The following is a 19,565-nucleotide window of genomic DNA, read 5'->3' as shown; positions in this document are numbered from 1 at the left end:
CCACACCTGAAATTTCACAGGAGGCTACACCCTATTAGTCTATAGTCTGTGTAGGAGACACCAAGTAAGGCTTTTGTTTCGAGTTTCTATTAGTGCAAAATGTACCTAGTACCTATTGTGGTATTGGCAATCGTTCGTAGAAGGACTAAACATCAGGAGTCATATAGAATTAGCCTGGCTCGTTACCAAACCTATTTCAGGTCTATAGGCCTGGTACCAGGCTAAGACAAAATGTCCGATCAGAGAAGCCCCCAGACATGTCTCCTTCTTTGCCCTGAAGCTACATGAGTCACCGACGGTGGAGCAATATGGCGCACTTTGTAAGTATCACAAAATGGCGGGAACATTCAATCAAACGACATTTCAATAGATGTGTGCCAATAGGCCAGTTCGCGCCTTGTTCACAGTTCACAACCTGTAGTACCCTCTTCTTCGCTACTGCCAACTGAGATTATCGGCAGGTTTGCCCTGTCCTTAGGCTTGGCAGGGTCGGTTAGGATGGACACTGAGCTAACCGTAACATTTTGAATGTAGGAATTTCAAAGTGAAGTTCATCACATACTGAGCGAGATTTCACTTAAAACAGCATCCATCCATAAATATTATATACCAATCCTCCTTATAGGGCCTGTTGCAATTACAGAGCATGCCCTATTTGAAGGACAAATTCGCTGTACGACAGTATGTAGACGATTGGAAGTTGTGGTATTGGACAAAACCATTCATTACTTTGTATCCGGTTTATTCTTTGGAAGCTCCTTTGTTTACAAAACATGGCCTATGGTGATGCTACTACCAAATGCCTTTTAGCATCTTTGTTGTCCTATAATTGTTATATTTTAATGTGGAATAGTTATAACAATGAGAGCCACTGGGGTACACATACTGTGATATTTTAGCTACACACACACACACACACCCATGTCTGAGAGATTAAAATGTACAACAATATTGAAACTGCACATTAATTACCTTCAAGATCATACCAAACTGCAATGTGGCAACAATGTCACTGGTGCTAAATCTACATTTCACAACGTCCTTCAATGTACCTTTACCGAGCAATGCGTAAGAGTGGCAATTTCACATTACCTGGGTATTGAAGGTGCTCGCTGGAAGAGTTGTCGGAAGTACCTGTAGCTCTTGACCGAAGAAGGTACGATGTGTCAAAACGGAGGCACCACTAACATTTCCAAATATAGTCAAAAAGACATTACCGCTGTATGATTTGCATGACAATGTAAATCTACCTTCAGGACATCCTACTGCCTTATCCTGCACCGTACGAGGTGCGGTAACCAATGGGCGACAAGTTGACCATATACGGCATAACGGTCGAACTTGCTGAACAACTGTGAAGACATGTAATTACTAGTACTTAATTCCAACCCAACGGTTCCTGACAAAAGATGATCTTTTGTAACCATATACTGTGTTTCACGTCAAGTTCTGTTTTGGAGAGTCATATGAATGATAACCATGCCAAAATATTTGACTGCAAGTTAACACAATGGCGCATAAGACGCAGATAAGGCTAACAGTTAACGCTGATCTCTCAAATGAACACGAATACGTTCCTATATCCGTACGAAAGATACGTCAGATTAACCACTCTACATACATGTATAGGACAATGACCCTATCTAACAAAGGTCGTTGATGGGTGACTAGAATGATACACCTGTATCACGAAAATCTTCAACGTGTTTTATAGAATAGATATGATTTGTAGAGTGAGGTACATTAAATGTGTAACTGAGCTGGGACGGGACAACCTTGGACAAGTTTAGGGGCCAAAGCAAATGCTTTCGACATATTTCCAATGTAAAATGCTTCCTACTTGTACATTGTATTATCAATGGCATCCTACATGTATTATGATATGCCATTGCCATCACTCACTTTTAGGTTGTAGTGAGAATAAGTTTAAAATTGTTCCACAACTTTGTTCTAAGTCTTTGTTTCATGTTAAATATGAAATGCTTTTGATAAATAGCATTTCACACTTTAGAACTGTTAAAAATTTTCAGCTTCTATGTTATCGTCTTCAGAAGTGTTACTGAAGACCCCCTCTACAATTTTGCTCTTATCAATAAATATTTAGATTAATTGCAAGAGTTTAGATCAAAAGAGCTGTATCAACGAAGAATGACAGAGAGGGGTTGTTGTTACATTATATTTGACGTGAGAACAAATTCACTTCATCACATTTAGTCAACATCAGTCTTGGTGACAGAGTGTACGATTACATGTACATGACATCATTACATCATGGGAAAAACCACCGACACCATGGCAGCAGCTCATATCACAGTGTAGAGATTCAATTATTGTAGTTTCTTTGAACACTTTGTGGGTAAGATCAATATATTTGCCAATGGGTACACTAATGACAAGTTCTAACTAGAAAGGTAACATTCGCAAAGCAAATGCATGTTTACCTTCACATATGGTCTGCTCTGTTCATTCTTACTCAAACACATTCATATATATGGTCAGACAGGAGTCTAAATCCCTCCTGCTATAAAATTGCAACATGATGTAACCCAACACTAGTCACAATGGTGATAGTCTGATTCAGGTCATTGACCTTATTAGTTTGGAGAAGAAGAGCAAAAACAATATGTTTTCCTACGGTAAACATAAATATCTTTATGTATTTGATTAGACTTCCAACACAGAAAAAAAAGCTCCACTGCTTGTAAGTTATCAAGAAAAAATGGCATCTTAAAAATCTATTCCTAATAACAGGCAATTTTTAATGTATTATTATTATTTTTTAATGTATAACAGGCAATTTGTAAATGTATTATTGTGTCATAATACATAACTATGATGCGTAATCTTGTTTCATACATTCATAAAAGTTCATCTGTGTTAGTAGGTACATATTTAAAGGTAAAACTTCTGTTCCAACACAAAAGGGAAATGTTCAGAGAAGCCATGTGACAAGTTTCACTGGGTCAGTCTATATATCTGATGAAGAAGACCAGAGTAACTGGTCAAAACCACTAGGTGACAAAATTTCCCTTTTGAGTTGGAACAAAAATTTTACCTTTTAACTTGTTTCCTACATAGAAATCAATCCAATGACATTACTACTGAGTTGAAATTTGTACACCAGAATAATTATGATCATTTGACAGCAAACTGATTTGCTTGATCAGTGTAAGCATCGGCAAGTATATAGTTGTCACCCTAAACTCTTCATGCAACACTAACTACGTACCGAACATTTATTACTGTTGGTACAGTAACTATTACACATGCACTAATTATCTAGTACTTACATCTTTGAAATTCCTTCACAAGATCAAAGCCTGGTAGTGTGAACATTATTACCCATGACCAACATAAAACACAATCTCGAGTCATGAAAGTGATGAAACTACAAGTGGTACTTTGTCCAGTTGTTTGGATAACAGAAAAACAAATAAGCTCCGCTATCTATATCAATTCAAGCAGTCTTCTCAATAGTGTGTGCATTTCTTGGTCCAAAGAAGATAAACCTGTTACACAAACAAGAAACAAACAATAAATATATAAGCTTGCTGGTATCTGCCATTTGACCATTGACATTAGCAAATGTTCTAATGACTGTGTATAGTTACCACAATGTATTGTAATGAAGATAGCAGTATTCAAGACAAGCTAGGAACAGATTTTTTGTGGGCAGTGGGTACTGAGGTAGTGTCTCAGTTATCCTAGTAATTGCTCTCCTGGATGCTGACACACATTCATCCACTTGACAGTTAACGAAATATTTAGAATTTCCATTTACCAAACATACCAAGGAAAAAAACTCCTGCATTAGGCCACACCAATTAGATTTGTTGAGTCTCGGAAAAATGAAGCGACAGGGCGAAACTAAAAACAGGCCTACGCAACCTATGAGTATGATAGCCCAAATGCTACAATAGTAGCGATGAAGTCAACATACCAGGCATAGTCCATGCTGTCATAAATTAAACAATGAATTATGAACTTTTAATCAAAGTACTGCATTGTTAGAGTAACAAGTACAAAGACAAGGACTATCCTCAGCTGTTGTGGACAAAATATGAGCATTTGGGGTTCATTCAGAACCTGAATTCTTTATTCTGGTAATTCAGAAAAAATTAAGCGGGCGAATCCAAGAACCAACGGATTAAATTGGTGTGGCCTTAGCTATTGCTGATCAATCCACTGCATTGCCACTGATATAATATCTCCAGATCTAGAAAAGACCCATATGCATAACATACCTGCATCTACATGTACATAGTAACTCACTCAATCACACACATAGTACAAGACATGAAATTCAAACACTTAACCACTGGGCTACCCTGGGTAATATTACGTTGTTGTTACACATATCTTAAACTGACACCTGGGATACATAAGTACAATGTTCCTACACTACTGTTCAATGATATTATGGAATATTAATACATGTCGCAAGCAATAATAGTGTTTGTAGTCTCTACAAACAGTTGATATCCTGCAGTACAGCACTCGGGCTATTTAGTCAATTGTACGAAGCACACTGGAAGAATTAGTACATACACAACATTCTCATACATGTAGTTGACTTTCTGAAACAAAATACCTTGACTGACTGCTTGCCTGTGACAAAAATGGCATCACCCTTTTGATGCCTACAAAAATATGACTCTGAGAGGCGAATGTAGCAACTGCCTCTGTTAAACTGATAAATAAAGTCACCAGGCGATACATGATTTCTACAATGTACACAAAGACTCTGCAGCCCCTAGAAATTGTACATGTCGCCAAAGCCTTTTAAAATAAAGTACAGCTCTTTTGGTTGGTCGACAGTTCCATAGCGATAATGTAAAACCAGCAGTGATTGGCCACTAGTCACTGCTTAGTGAATGTGATTGGTCGAGTTCGAGGTTGGGCCGTTCTGGTAGAGGCCGTTGATTTTGCCATTTTCGTCCACATCACTGTTCTCCTCCACATCACTTCTGTCATCTTTTTCAGCCTGGAGAGAAAACAGAACCAAAACATTAATATTACATTGTATTTTCAAAATGATAACACTTTTATACATCTTCTCTTGACTTAAAAATCAATCTGCTTGCTATTTTTGCATACAGTTGCATTCAAAGTACATGTACTGTAATTCACTTTATGTTCATAGGAGCAAAATTTCACATTCTGAAAAAAATGGCATTCACAGAACTATATGTTCACAGTAGCGGGGAGAGGGGGCGAAAGACGAATTATTTGTTTATGGTAAAGATAAGTTCATGGTACAGAAGTGACCATTAACATAAAAGTACCAATCAGAAAAAATCAGGAATTACAGTAGGTCAAAATAATCTCCAAGCAGACCTCTTGGGGGTGGAACACTGTTCAACAAGCTGACAGTATCTACATGCATTGGCCCCCTACTGGGATACCGTTTGCTGACTGAATAGTGTTGCATCCTAGTGAGATCTGCTTGGAGATTAAGTGGAGAGGCATCCTCACAGTTCCACTGATGACAAACTTGTAGGCCATCTTGGCGATGGTGATGCCCCAGAAGATGTGCAGACACTGCAGCAGGAGGAGCAGGCCGTTAAACACGTAATACGCCGGGAACACGCCCTTGTCCGCGATACTGTCCGTAGCAGCGGAGTACACCAGCCTGGAAAACGGCAACAATTCTGTATCAGTATCTGTGTATACCTGGTATAACTGCCCTTTGGTGTAACATGCTTCTGTACCTGTATAGCTTTTATAACTGCCCTTCAGCGTAACACAACATCTTCCGTATCCAACTTTCAGTTTAACGCACCAGCTTCACAGGTGTACGGCAAGTACACGTACATGCATGTAGCCATATAACACCGAAGGGTCTGTTACACCAAACCATTGCACATCTAAGTGTAAGCATTGTTTAAAGGTACATTTGTATCTAAGTGATTATGCTCCTATTGTACTTGGTGGTAGTGAGTTCCATGACAGTTCTAGGAGAAAAAATGAGTTTTGAACACCTCAATCCTTGGTTGATACATGTAACTACAGCTGTTTCTTTTCTGAGCTGGTATTACAAAAGTGACATTGGCGATTTTGGCGACAAGTGCATGTACAATGGTTTTCAAACGTAATGAAGGCTTCTAAAGAAATCGGCGAATGCAAGAAAGGTGGTGCACAAATTCTGGACCTTAACCAGTATGGGTAGATGAAAAGGCGGCTGACAAAGAAGACGATGGCAAACACCACGAAGCAGGCATCGCAAAGGGCCTGACACTTCGGCGTAGTTTAGCAGCTTCGCGGCCTAGGAAAGTAAATACATGATACAATGATTACTTAAAGTTATGCAAGGAGATGGAAGTAAAATGACTTAACGCTCTAGTTAACCTAGCCTTTCTCTAGTTCAAATAGTATACTAAATATTACATACCTTCATGCTCTAGAGGAATAATTATTACATACATGCATGAGTACACTTTTTGGAGTAAACCTATCCTCTTATATGTACAAATACACAAAGTTTTGAGAATAAAAATTTAATATCAGTAGAAGTCAATTCTACACATTTGAAAATTTTCAGAAAATAAAAGACCTTTTTTTTTTCTCTGGCCAAAATTTAATGAAGGTCTAAGTTAACGTTGTTTGAACTGAAAAATGCTAAGTAGGAACCGTGGTCCTATATCCCCCATCTACACCCAGAGTAAGAGTACTAGTATTAAGAGGGAACAGAGAACCTACATGGTAGACCTGTCATGTCCATAGCAAGGGAAAGATAGAACGTGAAATTCATGAAGTACATGATTGTGGAACACCAAACTTACTTCTATTCAGAGTGCACATAATGCATAGAACTTAGCACCACATCATGTGACATTAGTAGTGGAAACTGCAATGGAAGAGTGGCTTGAAAGGGCATCTTTGATATCAAATATGCATGTAGAAAATCACACATACTTAACTTTGTGTTCTCTGATATAACTGTATTTTTAAAAAAATCAAGATTGGTTTGTACATCACAAAATTGTTTGGGAATCACATCTGATTCAATACGGTAACATTAAATTTGACAATCTAATTCCTCATATGATTAAAAACTATTTTGGAATTACACATCAAAAGAAGATGCCACTTCACAAACTGTTAAAGAAGGTGGTGTTGAAAGTCACTGACTCAAATCAAATGATCAAGTCCTATGGATTTTTAATTGCCAATCAGAACACAGCAATGTTTTCAGATTGGTCTGCCACTTATCAAGCCAACTTCGCCAAGAAATAAGGTTCACATAGAGAATGGTGCCCAAGCTTTAGTTCTGTGATACTTTGAGATGTACCAATTTGTGCTTTAAAACTGACGCAAGAGGTAGTTTTTTTTTTGTCTCTGGAAGTATAACATGCATCACTGAACTTCTTTGGACACCATTCCAATCAAGTAACAATACTTACTTTGTCAAAGAAGAGTAGAACAAACAAAACACAAACTGGAAGAAATATGTTATGTAGCAAAAGTGACCCATCACCACTATAGAATAAGGCTAGGGCACCATCATTACAGTCAAGAGAAAAGATCAATCAAGCTGTAGTAGACAATTTTTTTTTGACATATCCAAACATTTGTGGTTTAAATAATTTTCTGACGTTTCTGAATTGACCGTATTGCTTCCATTTTGTTATTTGTGTGCATGAATTTGTGTCCTTTCGACCTTGTAAAAGTTTTTGTGCTGATTTTCCTCAAAGGAGGTCATGTTGTGAGAGAAAAGCATAGATCACAAAAGATGGCTTCTACTGTCTATGCACCCCTTCTCTAGAAGTGTAACAGTCCATTTCATTGACAGGAGTGTCAGCAAATGGATTGGTCTATTTTGGGGAATAAGGGGTGGGCATAGATAGAGCCCAGTAGAAGTTGCTGCGTTAGTTAAAGTTATACAACAAATCTCATAAAAGTGGTGTTACACTGAAAACACATTTAGAATGTTCCTACAAAGGAAAAAAATGTTCTTGTTAGTCGAAGAAAAAAATAAAAAAAATAAAGGTGAGAGTTAGTATGGTTTCATGGACCACAATTGGACAAATAAATATGAGACAACCTTATTCAAAACGTTTTACACTTGGTTTTGCTCATTTGACCAATTTTTGTCCACAGTTAGTAACAGAAGAAGAGTTAAAAGTAGGACATGGCACAAAGCATCAGTCAATCAGAGTGCTTTTTGTTACCAATGTTCCTGGCAGTGACACATGTAGTATAATGTTGGTTATCATGCAAAATGAAAAAAATCATTCAGAACAGTGTTGCTTAAACAATCTTAATTTTTAGCTAAAAATACAGTTTTGGTATGTACATTATTTGAAAATAAATGATAACCAAGATTCTACTTATAATCCAGGTTAATATCAACATGAAACAAAGTGTAAGTGATCACAAGTTTTAAGTTAGAGATTTCAGTGCAGTATGAAACAATCTTTGTGCAATACTTCTTAATTGTACCTTAATTGAAACAGTTTACTATATAATAGACATATGGGCAAAGCTTTGAAATTAAAATTCAGTATTCATATTTAGTTGATCATTCGTGAATCCAACATTACAAATTTCTCTAGACTACATGTAGTTATTAGACCCTAGCAGTATGGCACAGCTAATTATAAAACAGGCCTAATTTGTACATTATGATGAAATTATCAATTACGCACACCATGCATATGTTAGAATAAACACATGTACATGCAAAAGACTACTACTACACACACGCAATTAGAAAATCATTTCTATTACGTCTATATGTTAAGTCATGAATGAAGTGTCACACAGAAACTAGTATAAGCTGTTCCATTTGAGCATACAATTATATGGATGGGGTTTAGGAACATAAAATGTGTGATGAGCCTGCTTTGCAGACTTCTTGGAAGCTGGATTTTATATTTTTAGGGAAGTGCTGATATGCCTGACGATTTTTTTTACACAGGCTAATTCTCTCTGATGAAGAGGCAAAACTCCTTCTGCAGCATTCTTATAAAAAATCAAGTATCAGCACTCCCCCACAAAAATACATGCCGCTGCTCCAAGAAATTTATATAGATGGCTAAAAGATGACATGGATGAAAGAAACGTTCTAATTTGTCCAACCACCCACACAGACAACTAAAATGGAACAGCCAAACTAAGAAATAGAGTCAGATAGTCTGTCAATGTACAATTTCTGCTGTGTTGAGGCTTGTTAGGTATATTTGTAACTTATGTTATTCAAGTGTGAGAGATGGCCAAAACATTCTTGGCTCTTCCTTGTTGGTTGCATTGTCAAGACTAAGAACTTTCTGACCATACCTCACACAAGTGGTGTTAGGGACAAGTTAGGGACATGTCAATGTATACCCAAGTGTATACATACACTTTAAACAAGTTTTTAGTACACTTGTTTAACATTGATGCAGATACTGGAATATTCATGGTGAAGTAATAAAATCACCTACATGAAATTTAGTTTGTATTACTTATAATATCAACTTGCCTCTTGCTGACTTTATTACAGTAACTAATATATATATAGCCTATAGCATATAGCCCAAAGTTAAGAATTAACATGTCCCTAACCATAAGCCATCAATAATCCACAGAAAGTGTTACAGATGATTGAATGTTAAAACAGATGCCACACAAGCAAGCTAGAGAGGAGGGCACGCCAACTACCCATCATGCAACAGCAACCACGGCAATGATAGCGAGAGACAGAAAGGAAAGCGGTGGGACAGACCTCGAGGAAAATGTCGGCCATGTCGTGTGTGACTAGGATGAGACTCCCGATGCGGACGAAGTTCGCCACCCATGAAAACGACACCAGCATGATAGTCGCTACATGGTGCACCACCATCTGCCAAAAATCCTGCAAACACAAAAAGCGGCCAAAGCCACAACAAAACAAGCGTTATCCTACCTCCATCACGGTGGCTACCTACTCACGTGTACCTGCAGTTTTGTGTACGTACCTCCAGAAATATGTCTGACACATCGTGCAACAAAAAAACGAGGGACCCAACGCGTACTAGGTTGTCAACCCAGGAGAACGCAACCAGAGCAATAGTACAGATGTGGTGAATGACTTGTTCGGGAAAATCCTGGAACAAGGTCAAGGGAATAAAAAGTGTCAAAATGGGAGAAAACAACTAGAAGTGAAAAATAAAATAAAAATGGATGCATGGTCATGTTTAGTAGGCTAACTTTTTGTAACAAAATGCTTTTATTTAAAAATCATTTTGCACAAGGAATCTGGATTGTAATTGTAACGAGAATTGATGGCCATGATAAAAATATAATTCAGCATACTTTTCATCTTTGCTAAAGATCTCATAAAAATTGTAAATGTAAGAAAAGAATGATTCACAGGTGAAAGAGTATCAGTGATTGAAAAGAAACAAGTTTATGGAGAAGAATTCAGACAGTGGAAAGTTGTGGTATATCTGTTGCTCCTAGCAAAGGATCAAAAAACAAAAATAAAATAATTTCAACACTGGGCTGTGCAAGCAATCATGTGTGCAATTGTTCTTACCCAATCTGAGGGTGTTCATTATGCTCTAACTCAGCTGGAAGGTATATCAAGTGCAGACCAAACCCACAAAACAGTACACAATGAGTGCACATTATTAATTACATGTAATAAGACAAATTTTAGAACAGCAGAAGCTCAATCATAGTGAAGTATCCGATACACACTTATTGATAACATTAAAATGTGACATCAATATTAATATTTTTGAAAGGTCTGCCGAGAAAATGCTTAAACATATGAAAACTTGACAGGAACAAACACTTCAGACTGGCAAGCTGTTAGTTGCAATGTAATACGTTATGCACTATTTGTTTCAACACATATGCTTTCCAGGGCTCCTAAAAAGAGACATGAGCATATATGGGTACCTTCCGTTTGACATCCCTGAAGAGAGAGAAGATGAGCGACCAATAGAAGCCCAGCTCTACGATGTACAGGTAGGTGATGTCATCAGTTAGGGGCTGTCAAAAAAGTTCATATATTATAAAACTTGTAATAATTCTGGAGTGTTCTTAGCTGACTGTCACTAAATGTGAAAATGTTTCTTATGAGCCTTTTTTTCTTTCCCTTATCCTAGCATGTCTATCTAGATCTCTGATATAGATGTTTTTAATGACTAACTGCCTTATCAGTATCTGACACTGTTATCTTTTATAAAATACTGTATACTTCATACTGACATCATTATATTGTACTTACATGATCAGGGAAGTCATACCAGCAGTGCTTTATGTCCTTCAGCCATGGTTTCTTAAAGTAAGACACAGTAAAACAACATTATTATCACTTAAAAGTAACTTCTCAGTCTTCACCAACATATTATCATAATCATATAGAATCTACTTATTATATAAATGGATTGCAGTAAGATTCCTAGTTCCCTTCTTACTCTGATATATCAAGTGGTTACTACTAATAAGCAACAAGATACTGTTTGAATTGAAGTTATATTTACATTAATGATAAATCAACTTACATCCTTGAGAATGGTGGCAGCATACGAAAATGACAGGGTGTAGAACGTGAATCGCCAGCTGCAGGAAAAACAACAGAAACTTCAATAACTTTATCTCATATTTTTTGCTTGCTGCATTTGAGAGCTTGGCTGGGTTAGGGGACAAGTCTTTACACACAAGTCTAATATCATGCTATCCTTATCAAACCTATCAAACTGTCCTTATCAAACTTATCATACAGCCCTCGAGTCTTCAAGCTTATCATACAGCCCTCATCAAGCTTCTCACATTGTCCTTATCAAACTGTCCTTCTCAAACTTAGCACATGAGCATACTGTCCTTATCAAAATTATCATGCTGTCCTTATCAAACTGGTTACTGTCCTTGATTTCCATCCAAAGTTATCATACTGTCCTTTTCAAACTATCCTTATCAAACTTATCATGCTGTCCGTATCATACTTATCACACTGTCCTTATCAAATTGTCCATCATCTATCGAACTTTAATAATATCATACTGTCCATATTAAACTGTACTTATCAAACTTATCATGCTGTCCTTATCAAACTTATCACACTGTCCAAATCATGTTCTGACCTGCCCTCCTTGAACTTCTGCAGTAAGGTGGGGCGGTCCTGGTTACGGCGGCGCCGGAACCATCGCTGCACCTGTCGCTCACTCCAGTCCAGCTGCTTGGCCAATCCCTGCAGACGTTTCTCGTCAGGGTTCTTCGTGATGGACGTGAAGACCTTCTCCAGGATGGCGTTGGGTTCAGCGTACTTCCGCTCTCCTGGGATCCCCAGGCTCTGTCCGATAGGCCCAGCTATGAACCTGTATGGGAAATATAATATTAATAAATCCCTAAATAATTTCCTGTTATGAATCAGAATGATTAAGTAGTTAAGTTTATTTTATTCAAAATCATTTGTTCTACATGAGCCGATGTTTCGATGATAGTCTGTCACCACCATCTATGACCGTTTATTATTTTTATTTTTTGCAAAGTTGCACAATGTTTCAAATGTTGCCTAAAAATATGATGGTTTCCAGAAGACTTTCTATTTTCAGGCTTTATTTTGCCTTCTGGGCTGACATTTTTTTTGAATCTACAATCTTGAAAATGTTTCTGCAAATTGCTGGTGGGCATTTCAAGAGTATTCTGTTTCAAACAGGTCGTCCACCTTATCTGATCCTTTTATCCATTAGTAAGCCTGGTTCAGAACAACCTGCCCATTTTACACACCTGGTACCTGCTTTACAGGGGGAGAATCACTAACAATCTGTGGGGAGTCTCAAACAAATGTTTAGAGTTAGATGTTCAAGGGTTCGGTGTAACATGTCGTTTGGTGTAAGATAGCCGCATGCCTGCAAAGCTGGTGTGTTATGCCGAAGGATAGTTATACCGGCTATACAGAAACAGAGGAGCACTTTTTCCACAGTTTTGGTCAGAGTTCTTCGCTAAATTTGGTCAAAATGTTGGCTCTATTCCAAGCAAGGCCAAAGTATGCATGGTTCAGTTACTTTGCCAGTTTCAGACTCTTTCAATCTTTACTTACAGTTTATTCCTATATGCATGATACACCATAAGAACATTCCTGTATATTGAATACATTCTACACACAATGTGTATCATTCAGTGAGATACTTGACCTAAATATTTCCAAAACTAGGACAGTTTATACATTGTCATATTCAGACTCTTTCAATAATTTACTTAGTAATAGTTACAGTTCATTCATTCCTACATGCAATAAACGGCATAAACATGCCTGTATATTAAACACATTCTACACACAAAGTGGATCATTCAGTGAGATACTTGACCTAAATATTTCCAAAACTAGGTCAAACACAGCATTCTACATATAGCTAATAATACTAAGTTTCCTATGTATATAATATAATAAAGTTCCCAACTTGAGGTAGCAATAAAATCTGTATAAAAGAAAATATATAGGCAATGCAAATCAATTACTGGGTCAATCAAGTATTGAATATACTAAACTGTATTTTGGACATTGATGTTTCTGATATGCATGTTTACTGATATGAGGACAATGCGATTCAGAATGCCAGAGATATGCATGTTTTCATCCATGGGGTTTGTGAAGTGGTTTGATGATGTTTCCCCAGGGCACATTGTGAAATATTTGTCATTCTTTTGTCAGCTACTGCTAAGCTGTACATGGTACAGTATCCCAGACAACATTATAATAAGTTCAACTATGTACATATGCCTATAGTACTGGTATATATGTAACATCTGTGTCCATAATATCACCAGGGTCCATAATATCGCCACCTTGAGAAATAGTGTGCTTTAAGATATTTTTACTGCAACATACTTTTGGTATGCACTCCTTTACACCTCAAATGTACATACCTAGGGTATGTTGCAGTAAAAATATCTTTAAGCACACTTTTCCTCAAGGTGGCGATATTATGGACCCTGGTGATATTATGGACACAGATGTTACTGTAAATCACTTTATGTTCATGGTTGCAAAATTTAATGGTCTGAGAAAAATGGAGGGGGGGGGGCAAAAGACAAATTTTTTGTTACCAGTATTGCTAAGTTCAAGGAACAGAAGTGACTGCGAAAACCAAGAACATACAAGTAAAAAAAAAATGAAAAAAAAAACATAAACTACAGTAATCTGTTCAGGATTAATAACAATATAAAACATCCTTCCCCTTTCTACATGTACTTGCTTGATTAGTGCTTGGATAGCATTTTTAATGAGAAACAGATACATGTACAATATTGATGTTTTCCGAGGGGAACAACAGTTGCTCAGCCCAACTGAATAATCATCATCACGCACGAGGTCTGACAGGCTTGCTGAAGTAACAGGTGCTTTTTAATGTCAATATGCTTCTTCTTGTTACTTGTGGCTGTGGGAAATGCAGTGCACCATCTGTTAGTAGGGTAATGTTTCAAGTGAACACCATCATTCCTGTCTAGCTCTGAAGCTTCTACTGTACATGTGTCGGGCCTGGTATGTTGTATTGTCAAATTCATGTAACAAGCTTCAGTACACATGGAGGACATAAGTTGTTTCCATTAATGATTAAGGACATTTTTGTGGATTCCATATCTGCTGTAATATTACAAAAATATGAATAATTTTATAATATATGTTTCAGATATAAGCTGGGATGAGCACAAGACCAGGTTGTCTGATTCTGTACATGTAACAATGTCAACAATGTTAGTGTTATCTAGTATACACATTATGGTAAATGTACAGTAGTATATTAGCACATTTGTAGTGTCCTTTCTTTAAATTTCTTTCTTTCTTTAGATTCAGATCAAACTGCAAAGGCAATACACGTGGTGCACTAGGCAGCAATTCAGCTTAAGACAAGTAATGCTGTGCTGCACACATTACAAACATTACACACAACAATTAGATGCAAACAAAAGTAGAAGTACATGATTTTATCACTATATTCCTCGGACCTCCCTTAGCCCTTTGGACCTTGTTTCTGTGATGGAGTCATAGTATAGCTCATGATCTGACCAATAGGTCCAGTGAGGTCACTGTAGTTGAAGGCCATTTTGTTGCCTTGCTGCACAGAGTTAAACAGAATGCAAGGTTGTGTACACTGTAAACATAGTGATAATACATGCCCTTTGGTTTTTGGGAGGTGTGTTAACAAATATTATGTTGTAGTTTTCATGATTGTATTTTTAAATGTGTGTGCCCAGGGATATCATCTGAAAAACAGATCTGAGACACAACTGTACACCATTGTTTGATAAACAAAGTTATTAAACTTATTAGTATGATTTTCTTCCTTCAAATGATTATTATTCAAATATCTTTCATTGATATAACTAAAAAATGAACATTTTGAGCAACTTTTCATAGTGATGTGCTGCCTAAATCGTTACATCAACAAAATTTATTCTGTGCATTAGTTATTGATCCTTTGCTTGTTAATTATCAACCTTGCCTTGTTGTCAACAATACACGCCCCTGCCACGCCCACCTATGTCAACATGCACCATGGGGTAGTGAGTCATACAACAGGCAAACAACATCCATGTTGGGTTAACCTGTAGATCAAACACTATTGACACTTTGGCAATGTAGGCGCCAGCCTTGCATTTAATAGTATGCAGACACAGATTCTGGTACAGAACATATCTGTAGAAGTTACTACTAGAACGTTTTATTAAACCCTTGTCCTGCTGTGCGCAACATATGTCGCTTGGCACATACAGTACCATCTATATAGCACCCTGTATATGTACGATTTGGGGGTATTTCTCGTGCAACGCATCAAACCGCAGCGAAACGCAACAAATGCGGAAGTACATGTAACTATGCCACTGCAGGGCAAAAAAATTTGGGGGTCTATGATCTTATTAAGACATGAAATTATTGAAAAATATTGTGCCAGGAATGCCAGCAGGACAAGGGTTAATTCTACACAAGGTTATAACAATCTTTGCAGTTTCTAGTGGTTATCTTGCCTCGTTTCCCCCTTATCTTTTTGAATATGATGAAGCAGAATGAATAGCATGGCTGTTAGGTCAGTATTCATGTCAAGTACATTGTACAACGATAGGAGCTGCCTTCTGGTGTCTAGACTTGACCCATGAAGAGGCTGGCCAAGGAGACATTCCTAAATTCTTGGGAATGCTGTGTTTGGCTGTGAACTGTACTACTTCAAGAGCCTCCCACTGTGCATTGGTGTATCAATAAAGACTACACTAGACACCAGCTACCTACTCCCACGAAAATCATGACATTAAAAGATTGTTCAGTGAAAATAGGACATAACAATTCTTAGAAAAGTTTGCTCTATGCTTTCTTGATTTTGATTAAATTAAATCCATTCCATGTTAAGGTAGCCTGTGTTACCAAACTCATGTTGGAATTCAATCAAAGTTAGCTTTATAAATTACAAATGGAAGGGAGGTGGCTCAAGACAGCAGAAACCATTTCTTTCCCCTTTTTACACTTAATTGTTAAAATCCAACAAGATTAAAAGGTAGATATACTCGCCTGGGTATAGTATACTACAGGTACTTTTCTGGGTCACTTTTGATTGTCTATCAATCCCTAAGGATTTTACTTTCAAAGCCCGATAAAACAGAAAGCACAATTAAGTTAACTTTACTGTGTATGATTTAAAGTCTCTTTATTCATTGTTGACAGTGTGGATTTCAGAAGGTAAACAGATTACTGAACCTGTTGCTGGGATTACCTGGGAACAACCAATACAAACAATCCTTAGTGGATTGAGTGATCCAACACAATATAATAGGGCAGTACCTTGACCTTGGTTACCATAACACAGACATGTAACACCACTTTGACTGGGACAGTGTTGGTAAGTTTTAAGAAAGCAGTACTTTAAGGCAAAACATAAGTCTATTTACATGTACTAGTAGTTAGTATAAGAGCCCCTTTCCCTCCAGAAAACTGTTAAGACCCCCCTTTACGTTAGTTAGTACTGGTCAAAACATCACGACCAAGAGAGCCTGACATAATAATCAAAACATTTCATAAACTTAACCCACTTCTATGGACAATACAATGTACAAGCATGTAGCTTGTCCAGAAAACCATGTCAGTCCCACTTTTTGGGTCAGCGGTAATTGGTAAATATATGCATTGGGCTATTCAACTTTGTGCACAAGCTTTCTACCATTAGAATCTCACATTTTAGAAAAATTTGAGGCTTAAGCATTATTCCAGAGATACAGTTTGTATATATAACTAAAGAAAGGCTTGAACACTTAACTACTTATATACACTTAATCTATTGTTTGCTTTCAACAAGTTACAACCCTTATCAGTAAGAACTAAGATAAAAACCACAGTAACATGTGTGTATAGGCTTGGTGTAGGTTAGAGTACAAAAGCATGGCATTCACAAACAAGTATTACACTACAAAGAGCCAGGGAAAATGGCCTCTTTCCATGACCCCCACGCTTCTTATTATAATGAAGAGTCTTTTCAAGATAAACTGAAAAGGAAGGACAATTTCTTTCATTCCACAATCCATTCCTACTTTTAACATGTACTTTTTACTTCCTAAAATGTCTAGATACTTCTGGGTTTTGGTTCTAACTTACACAACACTTTCCTGTAACTGTGATCAGGTCTCTAAGTTCTTCACTGATGTGTGTTTTTCACATCACACTTTGCTTATCCAGAGGATCTAATAACAAAGGCTATTGGAATGTGCTAGCTCATTATGCATTTGTGGTACAGAAGAGAAATACTTGATGACTTTAGCAAGACTGCATATGACTCTTACTCACAACCGTGACATTGAGAGCATGAAGCCACTCCATTGCGATGATTTTTTAACACATAAAAAGGATCAAGGGGAAAATGGATTTTTAATAGACTTTTTACACTTTTTTGTCGATTTTTCAGATTTTATCATGTACTGTTCTCCACATTTTTGACAACCTTCTTCAGTGTTGTCATAACCCCCTGCACAGTAATTTTTAAAGCCACACCCCCCCCTTGTGATGGAATGTCCCTTGGGAAGGCTGACTGTGAACATTAGGTTTACTTGAGAACAAGATAAACAAATAGAATCCTGTAACAGCTGTTTAATCAGGTTTGCCTAAAACAAACCTGTTCAATTATGCTGTCATTTATTTTGGATACAACGTGTTGAATAGAAATGAATGTTGAGCAAAATCTTGTATCAAGAAAGATATCAAATAATATTTTTAATTAATCAAACATTTTCCAATATAAGATTGGAAAATGTTTGTAATAATGGAATATTTTTAAGCATTAGTATTATAACATAGCTATTACGATATTCACTCAATGGAAACAATGCCAATAGAGCAGATATAATATGCTCCAAGCAAGGTTTTAGGTGCAAGGCCCTTCAAATCTCCTACAATATATTGATTCCTATTTTGCCAGTACATGGTAATCCGTGGGCATGTACAGGGTCAGACAAATTGTCGAGATGATTTCCCAAGATTGAAATAAATAAGCGCACAAGGTTAACAACCTAGCAGCTATAATTTGACAAGTTCTGTGCGCGGCGTCTTCAGATCCGAGGCTCCGTCACGTCAAAAAAGGCACACGCTGACGTCTTTTGACGTAAAGACAGCAGGAGGGATGTTTAAGGTATGGAGGATTTAGCGAGCCATACGGGAAATCAACATTTTTTTTTTCGTTTAAGAACACCGTCGATCGTGACGTTTTCTCGACTTAAAGGCTTGACGCCAGGATGATTTTTGCTGGGAGGGGGCTGTAGCTACATGTTGTACGCCCTAAACGTGCGGGCGCACCCCCGGGGTGGGGTGGGGCCCCTCCCCGCTACAACTTACCGCTCGAAAATCAGCCGAATGATCAGCAGGACGACTGCATAACCCACGGAGACGTACAGCTGCGTGGTCTGCGGGTACTGGACCTCGTCCGTGTTGCGGAGATCGGCCCAGGTAACGTTAGGAGGGAGCCAGAAGCGCTCGTTCCAAAACCACGAGTACTGGTAAGCCACCATCTTGGCGCGATGTGCAGATACCGGAAGTGATCTCAGCGAGCCGCGCGCTGATTGGTTGACCTTTGATAAGACGTTCTCGTGGCGCGAAAAAGTGAAATTGAGTGTAAGAAAATAATGGCTGTCATTTTTAGCCTGGATACCACCAGGATTTTGCTCCGCTACGCTAGAAAAATCGTCATTCTGGGAAATGCATAGTATTTGTCGAGAAAACTGTATGACGTAGAAAGATTGCAAGAAGTTTCTGGTGTACATTTTTCTGCAGGCGTACACATATGACTGTCATATTCAAAGGGGAGGTTATGTTCAAATCATGTCCCATTGTATATAACCTTGAACTGCATACATGAAATGAAGCTGGTGTGTTACGCCGAAAGACGGTTATACCGGCTATACAGATACAGATATGTAACGTTACATGTACTTTGAAAATACTCTGAGAGTATCAATTTCAAGTCTGATTCAGTCACACAACATTATGCCTTCATGCACTTACGCACCTTAAATGCATGCGTTTGATTCACTTCATACTCACAACACAATCACTGTAAGAATGCAAGTTTATTGACTACACTTGTGCGATACACCGAACAATGTATGTAACGTTATGTGTG

The 19,565-nt window shown here is 37.7% G+C and overlaps 1 protein-coding gene across 1 annotated transcript; it reads right to left on the bottom strand.

Moving 5' to 3' along the window:
* Positions 1–2,986: 2,986 nt before the first annotated feature.
* Positions 2,987–18,994, bottom strand: LOC109478803 (ceramide synthase 6-like). Its single transcript, XM_019780603.1, is given in 10 exon segments — positions 2,987–4,984; positions 5,476–5,632; positions 6,158–6,240; positions 6,242–6,265; positions 9,707–9,835; positions 10,867–10,959; positions 11,198–11,248; positions 11,475–11,532; positions 12,054–12,287; positions 18,782–18,994. Coding segments are annotated over 10 exon segments (1,119 nt in total). The 5' UTR covers positions 18,955–18,994; the 3' UTR covers positions 2,987–4,867.
* Positions 18,995–19,565: the final 571 nt, after the last annotated feature.

The sequence above is a fragment of the Branchiostoma belcheri genome, unplaced genomic scaffold (genome assembly GCF_001625305.1).
Source record: "Branchiostoma belcheri isolate BF01 breed outbred unplaced genomic scaffold, Haploidv18h27 scaffold45, whole genome shotgun sequence".
Taxonomy (NCBI): domain Eukaryota; kingdom Metazoa; phylum Chordata; class Leptocardii; order Amphioxiformes; family Branchiostomatidae; genus Branchiostoma; species Branchiostoma belcheri.
This window is presented reverse-complemented; position numbering and strand designations above follow the sequence as displayed.